At 39.9% G+C, this 22312-nt stretch overlaps 1 protein-coding gene across 3 annotated transcripts in view; it reads left to right on the top strand.

Moving 5' to 3' along the window:
* LOC126282224 (DNA repair protein complementing XP-C cells homolog) overlaps nt 1–22312 on the top strand; it is a 289038-nt gene that overhangs the window by 74352 nt on the left and 192374 nt on the right. For all 3 annotated transcript variants that reach the window (XM_049981786.1, XM_049981788.1, XM_049981787.1), the window contains exons 3-4: nt 2811–3033; nt 16079–16247. In XM_049981786.1, the coding sequence (XP_049837743.1) occupies nt 2811–3033; nt 16079–16247 (392 nt within the window). The remainder of the gene's footprint in view (nt 1–2810; nt 3034–16078; nt 16248–22312) is intronic.

Below are 22312 nucleotides of genomic sequence, written 5' to 3'. Positions count from 1 at the left end.
GCTGCTTGTGGAAGCATACAGGTCTGAGGTGGAGAGAAGGTAGGACAGCTAGGTGCAGTCAGGAAGTTAGATGGAAGGCAGCTGGGGGAGGGGGGGGTGGGCAGGAGAGAAGCAAAACGACATTGGGTGTGTTGGTGGAGTAGACGGCTGTGTAGTGCTAGACTGGGGAAAGGGAAGGGGTTAGATGGGTAAGGACAATGACTAACAAAGGTGGAGGCCAGGAGGGTTAAGGGAACGTTGGATGTATTGCAGGGAGTTCCCCATGTGCACAATTAAGAAATACTGGTGTTGGTGGAAAGGACCAAGATGACAAAGGGATGGTTCAGCTGTTTCTTGATGAGAGTTTGTCAGTGGCCATTGGTGCGGACAGACAGCTGGTTGGTTGTCATGCCCATGTAGAATAATATTGTTTAACTGTTATCTTTCGTTACTGGGGTAGATTAATTTATTATTATTTGTGTGAAAACAATGTTACCTTATCATGTTACGTGTCAGTGCTTCTTTCTAAAAACTTGAAAGAAGATGCCTCCCACTTAATTATGTTGGTGTAAGTGTAGGGTGATGTGGAGCAAACAGATATTTCTCACCAAGTCCTATGTTATACATGGAAGCAAAAGAAAATTAATAAAAGTTTGTATAAATGTGAACAAGTATACAATTTATTTACCACCAATACAAAGTTATTTTTTGAAAGGTACATAAGGAAGATGCCGACTGTTTGCGTAAGTGCATTGCTGCAAATGTTCCTTAAAGTTGTCATACATGTCAGTGGCTGAAACTTTGTCACCAGTGACTTGCTTGTGTTCTTGGTTACTCATGATATTCCTGTGGAACACACAGTCTTTCAGCAACCTCCATAGCAAAGTATAGTACACCTGAGCTGGCCAAATGATTTTGCCGAAACGAGAGATAAGAGTTACAAACATTTTATGAACTACAGCCATACTGTTTTGCCCAGTGTGGATTGTTGCTCAATCCTGTTGGAAACATTGGTTTCGGGGCCAAGCTGTTGTAACTTATGTTCAACAAAGCCTTCCAACATAGTCACCTAATGTTCTGAATAAATGGTGACTGTTTGTTCATTGTCATTTCCAAATAAGTACAGGCCTAAAATTCTGAAAGCACCATCTCACAACAAACTGTCACCTTAGGAGGTTGCAGGGCCTTTTCATGCAGTTCCTTAGAGTGCACTGGTGACCATTATTGCATGTTTTGTTTGTTTATACAGCCAGAAACATGAAAATGTGCTTCATCAGATGTCTCTGTTTTCCCATAAAAGAAACTACTAATGGTGGTGCAGAAAGCAATTTTGCTTCATTGTTTCTCTCGTTAGTTTGTTATGCAAAAACTTTCATTTAGATTTGCAGTTGCATTCCTCACAACATAGATCTTTAATGTATGAAGTACTTACTAGTTGTCCACCCTGTAGCTGAGTATCCAGCCTGTTTGATTGCCATGTGCAGGGCCTGGTTGATTTTTCCTTTGTGGAGGGACTGGAACGGAATGAATCATCCTCATGATGCAAATTCTGGAGCTAGTTGAGTGAGGAGTAGTGACACCAGTGTCAAGGAAGTTGACAAGAGCCAAGAGAGTGGTGTCATGACACCACACATCCCAGTACTGCATCTGAATGAAGCCACTGTAAGAGGATGACATGGCGCCCAGTCAGTATTGAATGACCCACCTGGGTCAGTACACGAATCTGGTTAAGGGTTAACATTTATTGCGTCACCTCTTGCTTGTGCCTGCAGCATTCTACAACACATTCTGAAAACTATCCTTTTGTACTAGGAAGATAGAGGCAGTGCTGTCACTATCAACTGTTCAGTTTTTAAAAACTGACAAGCATAGGAAAAGAAGACTAAGAGTAATCCTTCCATTGCAACAGTAAACTTAATTCTTCGGTGGTGACTAGTGGTCATAGAAATGTATTTTTCCGCTTTGAGGATACCTTTAGAGATGTTCAGTAATCCACCTTCGGCCATTAGGTGTGGTGCACAAGATTTTCATATCATAGCTTTGTGTTCACAGAATTTGACCCATAATTTTAAAGTATTTTTTTCCTTCATGGTGTCTACCTGAAAGTGAGAAGTGTCTTTTCCACTTTTTTCTCTTAAGTTATGAGGGTAATATTCCCAAGATCACACATTTGCCATTGTCTCTCATTTACGGATTTTCTAAACTTGTTTCAGAACTGTGTTATAATGTAGATGTCACATACATTTACTACAAAATGAAAATGCCATCAGTGTTTTCCTCTTTCCTATCTCCATTATTTTTGGTTATTAATTTCTACCAATTTCTAAAATCGTACATTTACTACCCTTGTGGCATTAAGTACTGCCACACCAATAGTTTCCTTGTCCTACATATCTACAATGGTATTTTACTATGACCATGTAACCTATGGGCTGAAGTTTCAATTTATATAAAACATTTGGCACACCAGGCATAGTATTCCAGTGGACATTTATTTCTGCCAGTTGACATTGCAAAATTTTATTTTTGTTGTATAACACTGTTAAAATAGCACTAGTTTTGAGTTGTAAAGAGTTACTTACATTTCATGTACATGAACAACTGGAGTCTTGGTGTGCCTCCCCCCCCTTTTTTTCCTGCATGCCTCTTACTACTCTTATTATCTCTTAAGCGTTCTTCAGGAGTTGCTGCTAATCTCTCTCTCTCTCTCTCTCTCTCTCTCTCTCTCTCTCTCTCTCTCTCTCTGCATGCTTGGTTAGGAATATATGTGGGTAGAAAATGTAACAGATAGTCTCATTGTTAGCAAGAATTGTTGTTTTTCTTTGTTACAGGTACAAAAATCATCCCCTCTATGTTCTGCAGAAAGATCTGCTCAGGTTCCAAGCCATATATCCTCCAGATGCACCAACACTTGGGTTCGTTCGTGGTCACCCTGTTTATGCTAGGGAATGTGTCCACACATTGTACCATAGGGAAAAATGGCTGAGAGAAGCAAAAGTAGTAAGGCTTGGTGAAACACCATACAAGATAGTGGGACGTCCAAGGTGGGACCGTGTAAGAACTTTAAATTTATCTAAGATAAATCTACATTTAATCGTAGTAATGTTTCTGTTGTAAAATAAGATTTAACTTTTCTTATAAAACAGTAAAAGAACAAATTAAGGAATTGAAACTGTGTCACTTCACATTTGTTTAAACACATCGGTCAGAGACATTTTCAGAAGTCACAACAAACATTAATACTCTTATTTCTTGATTTTGTCAGTTTTAGTGGTAGGAAAAATGAAACTGAAAATAAATTCTCCTGTTAAATAAGATCCTTTTAAAATGAAAACTAAGTGTTGGAGATAATTGGAAATTGTGTAAAAACAAACTGAAAGTATTGTATTTTCCTCCTAAATAAGTAATGTAACTAACAAGGAAAACTTAACAATATAGTAATAAGTGTGATCATGGCAGACAGCAGTAAGGACTAAACCAAAGGTGATAGGCCTGCTATTCAGGAAAATTAGCTACAATTTGGGGGTGGTTGCTGTTAAACTGTGCATCCTTTATGGAGAGCAATGAAAATATGATGCATGGCAACACAGGGAAAGTCATGGAGAATGTTGTTGTTGTTGTTGTTGTTGTTGTTGTTGTCGTCGTTGTTGTCGTCTTCAGTCCTGAGACTGGTTTGATGCAGCTCTCCATGCTACTCTATCCTGTGCAAGCTTCTTCATCTCCCAGTGCTTACTGCAACCTACATCCTTCTGAATCTGCTTAGTGTATTCATCTCTTGGTCTCCCTATACGATTTTTAACCTCCACGCTGCCATCCAATGCTAAATTGCTGATCCCTTTATGCCTCAGAACATGTCCTACCTACCGGTTCCTTCTTCTTGTCAAGTTGTGTCACAAACTCCTCTTCTCCCCAATTCTATTCAATACCTCCTCATTAGTTATGTGATCTACCCACCTAATCTTCAGCATTCTTCTGTAGCACCACATTTTGAAAGCTTCTATTCTCTTTTTGATCGTCCATGTTTCACTTCCATACATGGCTACTCTCCATACAAATACTTTCAGAAACGTCTTCCTGCCACTTAAATCTATACTCGATGTTAACAAATTTCTCTTCTTCAGAAATTGTAGCACTAGGGCTGACTAAATACAAAGAATGTGCTGCACAAGGAACAAATGTGCTTTCGGACTTCATTCTTGAATGCATGCTTTCAAACCAGTGTAGGTTCCTGACAAGTTTTTTGCATTGTCGTATGACTCGTCTCTACAGTCAGTAATATGATTGGAATTTGTAGACCGGGACTTTCAGCACAGCCTCAGCTAAGTTTTCAGACTTGTGTCCTAGGTTTGGTAAAAATAGAAGGAAACATCCAACAGGCTCACCACTCTAGTTACATATTTTAGTAGGAAAGATAATTGATCAGTATGTGAAATGTCCTCAGTAGAAACTACTATTATAGAGAAATATTCGACCTGTTTGATATCACTTATGATAATTCTCTTTATTCATTCACAAAACAGCTCCATTATTTCATCACAGATTTTTCCTCCGCACTCTACACGTGGGGCTTCCATGGTCGCGTAACCCATTTCCTTGAGGAATTTTTAAAAGACCGCGTTTTGGAGGTACCTGTAGGTTCTGCCTTGTCAGACACCTTTATCCAGGAAAACTGTGTGCCTCAGGGTTCCATCCTGAGCGTCATCCTCTTTTCACCATTAACCCTATAATGGCCTGTCTCCTGCCGTGCATCTCCAGCTCCCTTTTTGTTGACGATTTTGCCATCCACGGCCATTCTTCACGGACCTGTCTCATTGACCGGCATCTTCAGCAATGTCTTAATTGTCTTTACTCGTGGAGCATTGACAGTGGCTATCGTGTTTCTGCTGACAAAAACGTTTGTATGTATTTCTGGCAGCACGATTGGTTTCTCCCATCATCTTTACATCTTGGGCCAATTGCTCTTCCATTTGTTGAGACTATGAAATTCCTGAGACTCCTGCTTGATAGGAAAATATCTTGGTCCTCCCAGGTGTCTTGCCTAGCAGCCGTTGTATGCCACCATTGTGGCATCCATGTGGCAGCTGGCACCTATTTCACTAGCCCGGTTGAGAGTCCGTACGCAGAACACCATCATGGCATCCATTTGGCAGCCGGCACATTTTACACTAGCCAGGTTGAGAGTCTGTATGCAGAAGCTGCCAAACTACTGCTTTGACTTTCTCCTCAGCAGATATACATGCTCTTTATCTGCCATGTGTGGCCACCTATCCTATGCCTCCCTCTTAGATGACTCCTAATCACTATCAGTTTCAACATCAGCAGACCTTTGTAGTCCTTAACTTGACTCCTGAATCATTATACCATAATATAATCAGTCTGATATCTTGTTATACCCCTTTACATCTGCCACATAAACAAGGAAAACATGACTCCTAATTTCACATATCTAATTCCCCTCAGTTCCTTGTAAACAATCAATGTTTCAGCCCCTTTACTGAGACCCTCTTCAGGAGTTTCTGATGTTCCCAGGTAAGTGAATGCTGTGAAAGACTAGTGTCCCACGATTTTCAGCTAACTAGGAACAGCAGAAGATCCTGAAGAAGATTCCAGCACAGGTGTCAAGACATAAATTGTGTAGAAGAAATTGAAGAGAAACATGAAGCAGCATGGTAACCTAAGAGATTAGACCTTCATTCTCTGTCTTATTTATGTGTCTGTTGACAATTTAATGCCTTAACCTTTGTTCCAGCCATTAGTTCTTTTCCACCCAGGACTTTCCATTACCAAAATGTAGATGATGATGAACAAAGAGCCTTCAGTCAGAAGTAGTCAATTATATGTGTATTAAAAGCTAGCAGCCAGTGCTAGATTGAGAAAATGAGTGGAGGTTCCAGCAAAATTATCACACTTAACCTTTCTGTTCCCTGCAAGCAACACTTTACTGCCAGTTTCGTATTCACACAATGTAAAATTTGGAATTTAATAACGAGCATATAATATACAATAGATTAAACAATGGAAAATCCAGGATGGAATGTAACAATATTGTGGAAAGGAAAATTGCTATTTACTATATAGTGGAGATTTCGAGTTGTGATAGGCACAAAAAAAAGACTGTCACAAATATAGCTTTCAGCCAGTAAGGCCTTCAAAATTAGATGACAAGTGTGATCGCCTAATTTTGAAGAAGTCCTTAGTGGTTGAAAGCTATATTTGTGATAGTCTTTCTATTATGCCTGTGTGACTTTTCACAGTATAGATACAATAGATTGCTACTTATAGAGGAGGCATTGACAGGCAGCTACCCACACTAAAAGAAGACTGTTACTTATTATTAGGTATCACACAAGATCCTTCTCCAGATGTAGAAAACACATGCGAACACACATTTAATCACACATACACAACTGACACATGTGGCCACTGTCATCTCCAGCCACTATGTTCCGACTGCAATAAGCAGCGATCTCAGCTGGAGTGTGTAGTAGGGCTATAAGAAGAGGTTTGGAGAGGGAGAAGGGTAGCAGGATAAAGAGGGGAGAAGATGCTATACTGCTGCCAGTGGATTTGTACAGGGATGTCAGGGGGCAGATTGGTGGGCTGCTAATTGCAGATTTGGGAGGCTGAGCATGAAAAGAAAAGGGGAAAGTAAAGAAACAGAGAAGTGGAAAGGAGTGTGCAGGTGGCCTCAGGAGAGAGCAGGTATGTGTATGGTTAGAGAGGGAGCAGGGAGGGGGGGATAGAGGCAAGTAGAGACAGGGAATAGCAAAGACTGAGGCCAGGGAGCTTATGGGAACAAAGCACTCGTTGTTAGGGAGAGGTCCCAGCTGCGCAGTTTGTAAATGTTGGTATTAGTGGGTGGAATGCAGATGACACAGGAAGCAAATCATCCACTAAAGTCAACAGAGCATGTGGAGTGGCTTGCTCGGCTACTGGTTGATCCAGCTGTCTCTTGGCCAGTTTGGCAGTGACAATTTCTGTGGACAGACAGTTTGTTAGTGGCCATGTTCACATACAATGGTGCCTGCAGTTGCAGCTAAGTTGGTAGTCCACGTGGATGACTTCACAGGTTACCCTGCCTTTGATAGGGGTATTTACTTATTTGTATGGCTTATGTCTCACTTAGGAACGTCATGTGTAAGGTTAAAAATAGACAAAAATATACATAATACATACAAGCAGACAAATACTCCAGAGAAAATATTTTAACTGTATGTCTATGTTTTAAAACTATGCAGTTCGCAGGGTCCACGAGGAAATTTTCGTGGTATACTCTCTTCAATCAGGTGCCATATAGTTTGCACAGTATCACCACAGTCACCACACCAGGGCATCTTTGAACCCTCATTCATACAAACAGGCCTCACATCTTCCGTGCCCTGCATGGAATCAATTCAGGGGTGTCTGTAGTTTCCTGGGAAGACCAAATCCATTCATATGTGTGTTAGGGTCAGTTATAGGATGAGAATTAGTTGGAGAAAACTTCTGCCAAACCTCTTTTTCATTCTTGACAAACATCATACACAAGAGGCACATCTTACATTGACCAGGATGGTTCTCTAGATTTGAATCTGCTAGCAAAAACCGGAAGATAAATATAAATGGAAGGTGGTGACATACAGCAAAAGGAAAAACAAGGTGACAGATACGCAACAAGAGGAAAATGACTTTTTAATAATTGGCGATTCCCTTCTGAAGAATGTCACTGTCCCCAATTGCAAGATCGATGTAGGACCTGGAATTAGAACGCAACAACTCTGTAAACATTTTAAAAATATGGTAAATGCAAGACAAGATAGTACAGAACCAGATTCTGAAACCAGACATAATTATAAAGGGGTGTTTATACATGTTAAAACTAATTCATTAAGGAGCAGCAGTGAGGAAGAAATGGCAAACGAAACAAGAAACATGATTCGTTCTGCAAGAAATATGTATGCAGGATTTCAGCTGATACTTAGCGGAATCATAAACAGAAGGTCAGTGAGTGAAAAATATATCGCCAAAATAAACTGTGCTCTTAAAGAACAATGTGATCCTCTTGGGGCTATTTTCATAGACCCAAACAAATTCCTATTTGAAAACTCAGTAGCGAAGGATGGCTTGCATTTAAATAGACTGGGGTCTGTAACATTCAACAGAATGTTTGCAGATGTCTGCATAATCATTAGAAGCAAGGGAAACTAGTGTGGCCTAAAGGGAGTGAAAAATCATACACTCTAGCTGGAAAAGAAAAATATAAGCACCATACAAAAAAAGACGATACTAAAGAATTTGCCTCAGAATACACCTCAAAACACGTAAACCAACAAAAGAAAAATTACATAAAAGTACTTCATCAAAATATTCAATACTTTGGGAACAAAAAATTAGAAGCAGAAGTACTCCTGAGTGAAGTAAGACCAGAAATATTATGCATCAGTGAACATGGACTAACTGAAAGTAAAATACGTAATGTTGCAGTAAATGACTGCAAACTAGCTACATATTTCTGCAGATCTAAATATAAGGGTGGTGGCATTTGTATATATATTAAAACATGTACTCTACTAAAGAATGTAAACAGTGAAGCTGCAACATTGCCCATAGCTAGAGAAAAAAACTTTGAAGTTACTGGTATAGTGACAGAGGATTTTAGAGTGTTTTGTGTGTACAGATCACCATGTGGCAATATTAGCATCTTCGTGAAAAAAAATGCTATCTTATTGAGAATGAATATGAAGAGAAATCTTATTATATGTGGAGACTTCAACATTAACATGGGAAAAGACACAAAAATAAGACAGGATTTTGAAGAATTGTTAATACAGCATAACATGAAAGTAACACTAACTGCACCAACAAGAGTGGCTTCACAAAGTGAGACAGTTATTGACAACATAATTACTAATATGTGTAACTATGAGTCACATGTAGTTCATACAGAAGTATCTGATCATCATGGACAACTAGTCAGCTTTTTTAGAAGTAATGACACAGTATCAGAACCAAAACAAACAACCAAAGGATTTATGATCATCAATGAACAAAATATCAACATCTTTAGAACAATGTTAAGTAAGGAAACCTGGAATGAAACCCTACAGGCCCAGAGTGTAAATGAAAAATATGATGCATTTATTTCAACAATTACGTACCATTTTAATGTAGCATTTCCCAAAGTAAAGAGACAAGAAAGGCAGCAAGATCAAACACAGTGGATTACCAGTGAAATACCAGAACAACGAAGGAAGCTTCAGGATCTGAGGCTGATGGACGAAGCTGAAAACTATGAAATGTGAAAAAAGAAGTATAGAAAAACAACAAGAGAAGCCAAAGCAAGAGCAATTGGCACCACCAGAACTCAAAAAACAATGCAAAGGCAGCTTGGAATGGAATCAATGCTGAAATAAAGGAAGAAGGTAGGTCAAACAAAGAAGAAGGTATTAGGTCAATTAAAACAGACAACACAGTGATCACAGATGGTATGGAAATAGCAAATGTACTGAATAATAACTGTATCAGTGTAGTAGAGAACTTAAATTGGAAAGAAATAGTCAACAACAGAAGGGTATTAAAGTACCAAAAAGATAATGCAGTACTATTTTCTTAAGACCCGTCACGGAAGATGACGTGCGGAAAACTATACAGAAACAGAAGTCCAAGAAATCAGCTGGTGATGATGAAATATCAAATCATGTAATAAAGCGGTAAGTGAGCAGATTAATAACACCACTGCTGAACATAGCAGACTGTTCTGTCAGAGATGCAATTTTTCCAGAAAAACTGAAGATAACGAAGGTGGTGCCAGTGTACAAGAAAGGGTATAAGGTTGCCCCCAACAACTACAGACCAGTTTCAGAGATGCAATTTTTCCAGAAAAACTGAAGATAACGAAGGTGGTGCCAGTGTACAAGAAAGGGTATAAGGTTGCCCCAACAACTACAGACAAGTTTCACTGATATCAGGTTTCTCGAAAATCATAGAAATGCTTATGGATATCAGATTAGTTAATTATTTGTACAAACAGAACATTCTCATACCCTCACAACACGGTTTCAGAAAAGGTAAATCTACAGAATGAGCAGTTGCCAGTCTAACAGAATACATTTTACAGCCCTTAGATGAGAAAAAGATTGTCTCTGCAATGTTTCTGGATCTCTCAAAGCATTTGACACAATTGACCATGAAATGCTGATACAAAAATTAGGCAACTATGGCATTCGAGGGCAACAAGGTGAAGGGATAAAATCATACTTGTGCAACCACAAGCAGTATGTATCATTAGGAAACTCATACCAACCAGAAACCAAACCCATCAGATATGGAGTGGCGCAGGGTTCGGTAATGGGGCCATTGTTATTTAATGTGTTTGTTAATGATATAGCTGTTGAGGAGGAAGAAAAGAAAATACTGTATACTGATGACATGACAACACTAAATAGTGACCAAAATGTGGAACAGCTTGAGAGAAGAGCATACATATCTGCAAATGTCAGCTCAATGGCTGTTGGAAAATGAACTTGCTATAAATCTAAAAAAGATTATGTATGCAATGTTTAAAAACAAGGAGAAGGCTGTAGACAACGGACTTAGAGGTTGATGGAACAAGGCTGGAAGAAGTAGAATCTGCTAGATTCTTAAGTATGCTTGTGGATAATGAACTGAAATGGAAAAAAAAAATATTAATAATGTCTGTAAGAAACTGAGGTCTGTCATAATGTTAATGATGCAGCTATCACAGTATTCAGACAAGGACCTTCTGTGTACAGTGTATCATCGACTTTTCGAACCATACTTACAGGATGAAGTGACTGTGTGGGGAAACTTAAACAAACAAGAGACAAAACGAGTGTTCACATTACAAAAAAGAAAAAAAAGCAATTAGGACCATTTTAAAAAAAAGACCTCTGAAATGTGCAGAAACTGTTTCAAGAAGTTAAGTATCTTAACTTTTTCATTGTTGTTTATATACAAAACAATAATGTACATCACATAAGGTAGTGAGGACTGGATTACAAATGCTAGTGTACACACCCACTATCCAAGAAGGAAGAATGGAGTACGGAGCATATCCCACCAACTGGTAATGTTAGAAAAAGGACCCCAGTACTACGGTATCAGACTACTAAGAAGTCTGCCTAAAACCTGCAAGATAGTGTACTTGACAATGACTTTCCAAAGAAACTTAAAGACTATCTCACTGAAAAAGAGCTTTACAGTGTTGCAGAATACTTATGCCATTAAATTTGTGTATATTGTTATTCATTATCAATGATGTAAAAATATGAGCTAAAGGTGTAGAAAAATAAGTGGTAATGAATGTTAATACTTTGACATGTCCTATATTACATGTACATTTACTGTACACAATGTAATCTTACAGGATCAAATAAAATTCAATTCAATGTGTATTCAGTAACTGTTTATATAGAAGTGAATTCTGGTCAGTGAAACACCTTTGGAACTCTCTTATTGCTGATGCTTTTCATCTAATTGATGGAGGTGCAATATTACATAATACAGGAAGCCATGGAAATGACATAGATTTGATAGCACCACTGATTATTGTCATTGCTGGATGCAATTTGATGTCAAGTATGTGTGCATGTGGACTGCTTTTTCATTCTGAGCACACTATTCTGCCGTGGAGTAAATCAACGCCAATGTAGCAATACAAAGTGTATCTACATTTGCACCCCATCCTGAACTAGCCAATTTTCTGACAATGTCACTTCTTGTGTTCACTTTTTTTGCTACATTTTCTAAATGGTTCCTAGAGGTAAGAGACCAGTCTAAAATGACCCCAAAGTATTTTGGGCATAGGTTATGATCCAGGAGGACATTTTTGGAGACATTTAATTTGCAATGTTTATTAAGGTGATAAACATTGTTCACATCCATTTTAGATCGATTGAGACTTGGAATAGTAGCCCAAAATGTGTAAATTTGTGGTCAAAGATCCTTCACACTCTTACAGCTTTCTTGCTTGATAATGTAGTGGTAAGTCTTCAGCAGATTGTATCTTTTTAGTGCTAGTGTTGGACATATTGCGGGTATAAAGATTAAAAAGCGATGGTGATAACACACAGCCCTGCAGTAGTCCATTATTCAGCCTTCACCATCTGCTCCCTTTGTCTCTAAGAAATAATTGAAATCATCTGTTGCTGAGCATGCTATCCATTAAATTAAATAACTTTCTACTTGTAGCAGTATTATGAAAAGGACAGCGGTAACTCGTCATATAGCAGAGATGCTGTCCTGTAGATAGACACCACAAAAACACTGTCAGAAAGTGAGCTTTCGGCCAACATGGCCTTCGTCAGATGTAGACAAAACACCAATACACCTCTCACACACATGACCAAGGTCACTGGCTGCTGAGGCCAACTTTTTACGTGGTATGATTTCTGCATATTTCAGTAGCATGCCATGGTGCTGTATGGTGTCAAATGCAGTCCCGAGATCAACAAATGCTACTGTAGTCTTTAATTTGCATTGGTACCCAGCTTCGATGAAAGATGTTAGTGAAAATACCTAACCACAGCAACTGTGACTCTTTCAAAAACCGGCACAATGCAGTGGAGTTACTTTGTCAATTAATGCTTGAATTCAATTTAACAACATTCTTCCTAATAGTTTATAAACTATGCTAAGTAGCAATATGGGTCGGTAATGTGAGCTTCACTGCCATCAACCTGGTTTTTTTTTTTTTTTTTTTTGACAGCTATACTTTTGCAGCCCTAAATTTTGTTGGCAATTTTCTAGTGATCTGTGTCATATAATACAGCTTTAGCAGCCTGTGCCCATATTTTTCAGGAACTCTGGACACATTTAGTTGAAAGCAACTGCTTTGTTTGTACGCACACTTGCTAAAGCTTCCTCCAGCTCATTGGTTGTGAACTCGCATGAAACCTCTGGATGAGGGACTAGGTGAGAGCATTTGAATCATAACTGTGTCTCCACAAGTCTAGTGCAGTTTTTGTTCTTAGCTGCCTTAGAATTCTGCAACAAGTGTGTGGCAACTTTGTTTGGTGTGATGTGTTGGCATCTCTCAGGCTTTGCATCTGACGCAATTTCTTCATTTATTCAAATGGGTGAAGTTGAGGCTCTCTATAGCTTCTCGCATTTCCTTCTTTTGTGATCATTCAGAGCTTGAAGAAGTTCATCCGCTGTTGTATTTGAATTTGCAAGTTGATATTCCTCGCATAGCTCATCACACTCATAGGACTATCCTGGGATGTATTGTTTCCTGTGTCCTATGAGTATTGTTCTGTTTGCTGCCTCTTTGACAGCCTTAGTAAATCTTTCATAATTCGTAATTTGTGCAGGAATGAGGCCAACAATCTCATAGAGTTTGTCAACATGTTATGGAGTGTTCTTTCTTGCTTTTTTTTATTCAAGTGAGCTTTAGCAGCTGAATTTACTAGTGGTGTCTAGAAGCCATAATCAATGAGAATAGACCTATATTGGCTCTATGGAAAATATGGAAAAGACTGTATAATTTTCCTGTTTGCCAGTTCATTTCCATTAGCTTGACCAGTAGTGATAAAGCATAGGTCTGGTGAGGCATATTTCTGCCATTTTGCTGATCAGAATGTTGCTTTGTCATTTGCACTAAAAACCAAGTAGAGGTTATTCAAGGACAGCCAATCATGTAAGATGTTGCCCTGTATATCAATAGCCATATATCCCCAATCATGGTGGTGGCTAGTGAAGTCTCCAACATAGATGGCAGGGTCAGTAAAAAGTCTGAATGGGAGAGTGTGCCAGATCACTATTGGAAGTTTATATGTTGATGATAATAGTCCCACATGTCATCACTGCCAAGATAAAAATGTTGTCTGTAGAGGCCTGGGAAACCACTCTGTAATCAGCTATGTCCGTCCTCACATATTTTACTATTCTGTACACATGGTGTTTGTCGTGAAGAGAATCTCCCAGTCTATATCCTGGAATTTTTCATCTGCTTTGGAGATCACTGTCATCTTTTATGTGTATTTTTTGTAGAGTAATTATGCCCACATTATTCTCACTGCATAGACATGAGAGATATTCACATTTGTTTTTAGAAATTCCTTCGATATTCAGGTCACAGTTCTTCAAGGTTGTGCCCATTGTCAGAATTTTGGGGCCTTGAGGATGACCATTTGAATTTACTAGTGTAGTGACCATGTTAGCTTTGTTGCAGCACTGGTTGGAAGATTAGCCAGTGAATTACTGTTGCCCAGGAAATGGTGGAATATGATAATGATGTTTAGCACCTTCTTTGGGGAGGCTCCTTCTTGGACTAGCAGATACCTAGTAGTGGGATCGAGATCTACCAAAGTGAGATGAGCAATCGGGCAAGGGATCAGGAGCAGATGTGAAATAGGGGCAAACCAGAATATTGTGCAGGTTGGTTGGGTAGGTGGTGGAACAGTATTGTATTTAAGGTAGGAAAGATATGTCTGATCACAGGGCACAATGCGATTGTAACACACCTGGGGTACATCTGGTGAGTGACCCTTAAACTGTTTCTGTCTTTGACGTGTGCCTTGTCCACACCACATACCTGATACTCCCATGCAGGTTCCATTGTCCTGCTCCACACTGCTGCTGGCTTGCTTGAAATTACGTATTTAAATATGCAAGTGGGTTTGGGGAGCCACTCAGCACTAAACACAACACTTGTCCTACATCTGGTATGAATAATTAATTTCTGAGATGATAAGAAAATCACAGGTTGCACTGATTACTCTCTAAGTCATAAGTGTTGATGCCAATTAACATTCTTGGTGATTATCCATCCGCAATATCCCTTCGACGAGTGTATGCGTAACCAACATGACGTGGGTGATTGTTGATGATGCAAAGCCAAATGGTCGAACACAAGTTCTTAAGCTTGTCGCATATACACAGATATCTGGTACCAGTCCTTCTTGGCACTATGTAATAATATAAAACTGTTCATAAAAGTTAACTTGCATTTCACAGTTCTCACTTGTATGAGCATGGGTGTAACCGTCGTGACGTGGCTGATTGTTGATGATGCGGAAACGCAATGACCGAACACAAGTTCTCGCACTCGCTACTAGACACTGGCACTTGATTGCATTCCGTTGTGGTAAATGTTTTACTGATTCACATTAGTTCATTGTGGGAGGCCGAACATGGCGCAGATGATTGATATTGTACGTTATGACATGCAAACGGGTGGATACTCAAAATATATTATCGGTGGTACTGCTCATATTTATTTACTTCTTTATGCACTTTCACTTAATCCATTTCCATATCTCATTACTTCACAACAATAGTACTTGTACTTGAACTTCCATAATAATACCTTTCCATGCAGAGCTATCCACAACACAACACAACATAACAGCTCTAGGTTGCTTGCTCGACTCTGCAGAATGCAGATACTCGCAGAAATACTGCACAACCAAACCAGCAACATGACAATATGCTTACATTGCAGATTTGGAATAGGGGCAGACCAGGATATTGTGCACGTCAGGTAGTTGGTGGAACACTATTGTATTTAAGACAAGGAAGATATGTCTCATCTTAGGGCACAATGAAATGTCATCAAAATCCTGGCAGAAAACAAGATTCTGTTGTTCCAGTCATGGGGGGGGGGGGGGGGGGGGTACAGAGAACCAATATTCTGAAAGCTACAATTAGTATTATCATTTTTGTTTTTGTCTAAAGCCCATGTATATTGGATATTTTTCCCCAGAGTTTGAGATCTATACTTTTTCTCTAGATATCGTATTGATGTGATCACAACAGTTGTCTGTTACTTCAATTGCTAATCAAAACTGCAGTGGAATAATTATTTGGTGATATGCTTGTTCCAGCTTTAGTTTTACATCTACATCTACATGACTACTCTGCAATTCACATTTAAGTGCTTGGCAGAGGGTTCATCGAACCACAATCATACTATCTCTCTACTATTCCACTCCCGAACAGCGAGCGGGAAAAACGAACACCTAAACCTTTCTGTTCGAGCTCTGATTTCTCTTATTTTATTTTGATGATCATTCCTACCTATGTAGGTTGGGCTCAACAAAATATTTTCGCACTTTGATATCACTTACCTCATACTCCATTGTCATCTGTTTTTTATTAGATAAATCGTAAAATCATCAAAGGTGTCCCAGTGGAGTATTTTGGGCCTTGGCAAGTTGAAGACTATGTCCCACCTACTGCTGTTGATGGCAAGGTTCCAAGGTCTGCATATGGCAATGTGGAACTGTATAAACCAAGCATGCTGCCTGGAGGCACTGTCCACATGCAAAGTAAGTAAATTAAACACTTAAGAAATCATGTAATTCCAACATTGGCTGGGCATCAAGGTCAGGAATTCAGTATATTTATAATTTATTAATTAGGATTTTCATCAGAATTACATATAATATTTGTATTAGTGATTACTTTCGAACATTTTCATTAATTCTCAAACCATTAGCTACATTAGAAAGTACAGTGTTAGTAATAAAATTTTTAATTGTCTGGAAACATTTAATGCCCTAACACTAGTAGTAGTTCAGATAAATTATCCAAATATAGTTATTCACGTTGGATATTGTGTTGGTCTTGTCATTATACCCTACGTATACTAGAGCAGTGTACACATGACAAGACAGGTGAATGAGAAAGGGAACATTTTGTGATCTCTCTCTCTCTCTCTCTCTCTCCCTCTCTCCCTCTCCCTCTCTCCCTCCCTCCCTCCCTCCCTCCCTCCCTCCCTCCCTCCCTCCCTCCCTCCCTTCCCCCTCCCCAAATGCCGTATGTGACATGGGTGATGTTGGGCAAGAAACGTTACTATACGAGCAACGTATAGACATATAGTAATTTTGGTATCTTTTTCCTTAGCTATATTTCAACCATTGAGATGCATACCATAATAAGTTTATGAAAGTTTACACGCAAGAACAGAATGGTGGTGGAGGAGGAATCATTGAAGTGTGCATTGCTGAAACACAGACAGAAGACGATATTGGAGACAGATAATTTAAAACTGGAATGTCCCATTTCAGGTATAAAGAGGAGTAAGATAAATGATGATTAATCCCTGGGTCAGAAGTTGCAAAAATGCTGTTGTTGAGTTGGAAGAAATGATGTGTAAAAGCAACCACTCCAGTGTATCTCCTATCTTCCTTTGCTGCTCACAAGCCAGAACAGAGGAGGAGTGATGGAGTGATACTTTTGGAATAGCCAGTGGGTACCTTGATATGATTCAGTGGCAGGGAAGGTGTATCTTACCATAGACGGCACAGTGAAGTTTCAGAAGCAGAGATACCCTTAGATGTGGGAAAGAGAACTAGTTTCATGTCCCATCTGTTTTGAAGACATTTAAAAGTCTGAAATGTGCTTGGTATACCAGTATCATTGTCTTGCATGTAGATAATGGATACAAGGAAGTTGTCTAAGGCTTGCTATTTCTTGGAAACAGTATTTCCTATTTTTAACTTGCCATGATAGAGTTGTCAATAGTAATACCTTCACTAGAAAGTAACCACAAATGGATGTATCTCATCACCAAAATTGGTGCAGCTGGCTGGAAAATGAGGTTTAGTGCTACAAACAGAACAGCTGCTTAACTTTCAGTACAGCAATAGTTCTTATAGAACAATGTCAACACACAAAGTAAATAGTAGAGTGTGTTAAACAGAATGTGTGTATATCAGAGCTGATGGTAACTTACATGTACTATATGTAATTTGAAAGTGCTGAATGTGCATGATAATTTATATGTATTTCAGGCCACTGATGATGCACTAATAAATTGAGGTGAAACATTTCTGGCAAAACATAGACCTGAGTCTCTCCAAGTGTATACAATGTTCGGACAACTTATGGGATGTAGCAGAGTGATGCTGTTTACAACTACCAATATTTTGATAGGAGCACACCGTGCCATTTTCAGGGCAAAACTGCAGCAAGTAAGTGCTATGCAAGGGAATTTAGAACCTGGGTTTTCAGAAAAACTCTGAAAGGATAACACTTGCACATACTAAACACTGGTGCCATCACAAACCAAACGTAACCAATGTCAGAAGTTTTTGATAGTCAAATTAATAATCAATGGGTGAGCTAGCGTGTACTCTGTACTTCTGTTTCTTGAGAAGGGAGACAGCAGAATTGCCAGCCCATGTGACCGAGCGGTTCTAGGCACTTCAGTCCGGAACCACGCTGCTGCTACGATCGCAAGTTTGAATCCTGCCTCGGGTATGGATATGTGTGATGTCCTTAGACTAGTTAGGTTTATGTAGTTCTAAGTCTGGGGGACTGATGACCTCAGATGTTAAGACCCATAGTGCTTAGAACCATTTGGAGGCAGCAGGATTCAGTGTAGAATTTAAACAAAAATCACCACCTCTATTTCTAAGGTTACCTGCTAATTTAATTTCAACAGCTTCTTTAATAACACTATCCCAATAGCTTGAAATGCATGCCAGTACCTCTGTGTTGTTGTATTCGGTAGGATGACTGGTGCCAAGACAATGTTCTGCAATGGCGCATTTGCGGGGCTGTTGTAAGCATGTGTGCCACTTATTACACTCTGTACAGTCGACACGCAAGTCACGGAATGTGGTGTCACACTCAGTAAGACTTGCACTTGGTGGCCGAACTTACCGCGTGGGAACTCCTGGCCACTGACGCCATACAATCATTTCCATTCTACACACTGTACACCAGACAGTCACAGTCCTGGTAGTCAGGCCAATATATGACATGCCACAACTGCAATGTTGTGATAGTGCCACGACATTTAACAGTGCCGCCACGACAGTACGCACAAACGGCGATAGAGGCGCTCCGCAAATCGGATGAGCGCGGGAGCGCCACCTAGCTACGAACGGCACCGGCCGCATGTCACGGCACAGCAGTCGAATACGAGAGACTGAGTTGTAATCATGTGATCAGCTATTGTTTCTAAGAGAGAGTGTGAAAATCCAAGCAATTATTGTGATTAAAGGTTATAACATGCAAGAAATGCACTAAACATCCACCTTACACAAACAAAGATCAGCCTTTACATTTCACCCTGATCTTAGATGTTGGTCGAAAAACACACTTCACATCATATTTCCACAAAATATGACTAACCATGTTGCTCCCTGCGTAAGGCAAAAAGGCCATAGATTTTGGTGCCACCTTAGTACTATCATCACTGAGCCAGTGCCCAGTTTAGCACAGCGCCTGCCTGATCTGTCTTTGAATGTAACCCTTCTGACGAATGGTGACTTCGAGATGGGCCAACTCAGCTGAAAAACCCTCAGGGCCCGAGATGATATGGGCCCTGTGAACCAAGGTACAAAGTTCCCCTTCACATTTAGCCTGACAGTGACAACTATCACCCTGGAGGTAAAAGTCAGAGGGAGTAGGCTTCCAGTTAATAGCATGTCCCAACGTACCTTCCACCTTCCTCCTGACAAACGCATCAAGTAAGGGAAGCTAGCCATCCTTCCATCTTCATAATGAAACAAATATTCAGTGGATTGAATTCAGGTGTTCAAAAATGTTGTTCAAATTCTCACTGCCATGAGGATAATAACAAACAAACTGTATACATATCTGAAAGAACATGCAGGTTTCACAGCCAACCACTCTCAGACATGTGTTCGAAATCTTCCATAAACAAATTGGTAAAATAGGTGACAACGGGCTTCGCATCACAACTCCATCTGTCTGTTCATAGTACTGGTGGATTGAATAAAAAGTAAGAACAAGTGAACATCAGTCGAAATAGGTTAGTTAATTCACCGCCAAACCTAACCTTCGTCAATCATAATGAATTGAACAGAGGAACACAAGTGAAGAAAGAGACTTTACTATATCACACATCAACATCACTGTGGGGATGATTGGAGGAGGTGGACAGATAAAGAGGGAGTTGGAAGACTGGTAGGGGGGGGGGGGGGCAGTTGAAGGAGATAGACAGGGAAAGAGGGGGTCTAAGGTGATGGATAGAGAGAAAGAGAGAGTGTTTGGAGGAGATGAACAGAGAGAGGGGTTTTGGAGGAGGTGGACATAGAAAGGGGCAGTTGGAGGAGATGAGCTAGAGTGAGGAGCGGTTGATGGAGATGAACAGAGATATGGGCAGTTGGAGGAAATGGAGATGGGGGAGAGAGAGAGAGAGAGAGAGAGAGAGAGAGAGAGAGAGAGAGAGAGTGAGAGTGAGTTTATTGTAATTCATTTCTTAGACAGGGTGATTCACGAAGATTTGCAAATGTTTTAATATGTTATTCTACAAGTAAAAGTAAAGAAAAAAGTTCATATAAACATAGGTCTACAAATGTTTAACCTGTGAGACGTACTTACAGTTCCTTCAAGAAGAAATGCCCTGCTTACTCAAAGATGTCCCACTTGCTACACAATTGCAAATGTATTTTCAACAGGACAGCTCACCTCCACATTTCATCAATGCCGTTAATACACATTTAAATGAACATTTCCCAAGAAATGGATTGGTCGTGGTGCTACACGTCTGTGACCACACAGATTGCCCAGTTTATTACCAATGGATTTTTGTGTTTGGGGCTGGATGACTGACATAGTTTATGAGGACAATGTCAGTACACGTGAGGCATTACTTGCTCCCATTATGAATGCAATAGACAAAATTAAGAACAATCCTGTGAAACTGAAGTGAGCAACAAAATCTGTTCATAGACGTGTAGCTAAATGCATTGAACTCGGTGGAGACATTTTTGAACATTGGTTGTGAATGTATTGTGAAATTTTATGTACACTGTGCAACTTACTTAACAAATACTAACAAAGAGATAGAGGGGTTGGCCAGTACTTATCTCAGCTCAGTACAGCCGATAGATACACAAAGAACAGAACCAAAAATATACGTTCCTAGCTTTCGGAACTTTGTTCCTTCATCAGGGAGGAGAGAGGGGGGAAAAAAGGGAAGAAGGGAAAGTGGATTCAGTTACTCACAACCCAGTGCTTTCCTCTCCCGCAACTATCCTGCAGACCTTGTCCACAAACAGATCTCCCGAGCAATACATTCCTCCCCGTCCAACAACAATATTCCAACCCCCTAGACCTCACAGAAGCATCCCCCTTGTCACCCAAAATTATCCTGGCCTCGAATACATCAACAAATTACTTCGCCAGGGATATGACTGTCTCAAGTCAACCCCTGAAATGAGATCATCCCTTGACAAAATTCTCCCCACATTACCCAGATTTGCCTTTCGTCACCCCGTCTAACTTCCGTAACATCCTTGTCAAACCCTACAATATTCCCAGACTACCTTCTCTACCCAGTGGTTCCTACCCCTGTAACTGACCCCTCTGCAAAACCTGCCCCATGCATCCCCCCACAACCATCTACTTCAGCCCTGCTACTGGTAAAACATACACAATTCAAGGCAGGGCCACATGTGAAACAACACGTCATTTATCAGCTGACATGCCTGCACTGCACAGCCTTTTACATTGGTATGACGACAAATAAACTGACTGAGTGCATGAATGGGCAAAGACAAACTGTCTGCATAGGAGATGTCCAATACCCAGTAGCAGAGCATTCCCTCCAGCATAATTCTAGGGACCTAGGAACCTGCTACACCATATGTGCAATTGGCTTTTCCCACCCAACACCAGTTCCTCGGAACTGCGGAGATGGGAACTTGCACTCCAACACATCCTTTCATCCCGCCATCCCCCTGGCCTGAACCTACGTTAAACAACCTCACTCCCATTTACTTTTCAGTCTTCTCCTCTTTCCCTTTCCTCTTTAGCCATTCATGCACATTTTCATCCTACATAGTTGTGTTTATCTTTATACTATATACCTTTTTACTTCTGTATGCATCCTCTTTGGTTTGAAGCTGGCACAGTACTTACAATAGAATATCTTTGGCTCCCCTCTGACAACCATGCCTCCATCCTTGCCACCCTCCATGTTTCCCTTTCCCTGTTACTTCATAACCTGGGTTGTGAGTAACTGAATCCACTTTCCCTTCTTCCCTTTCTTTCCCCTCTCTCCTCCCTGATGAAGGAACAAAGTTCCGAAAGCTAGGAACGTAAATTTTCTGTTCTGTTTTTTGTGGATCTATTGGCTGTACTGAGCTGAGGTAAGTACTGGCCAACCCCGCTATCTCTTTGTTAGTATTTGTTTCACATCTTTATATGAGATTTTCAACTTACTTAACACTGAGCTTTGTTTTTTCCGGTTTAACATGAATTCACATGTGCTACGGCATATTAATAGAAGCAGATTATCTGGCACATTCATAGTTTCAGTTAAGGTTATTACCATCATTTTTCCAAAATTAAATTCTCTACAACTTCTCTTGGAAAACTTCATTCAATTGTCTGAAATTTAAAAACCAAATTG

This window comes from Schistocerca gregaria, chromosome 7, assembly GCF_023897955.1.
Source record: "Schistocerca gregaria isolate iqSchGreg1 chromosome 7, iqSchGreg1.2, whole genome shotgun sequence".
Taxonomy (NCBI): domain Eukaryota; kingdom Metazoa; phylum Arthropoda; class Insecta; order Orthoptera; family Acrididae; genus Schistocerca; species Schistocerca gregaria.
This window is presented reverse-complemented; position numbering and strand designations above follow the sequence as displayed.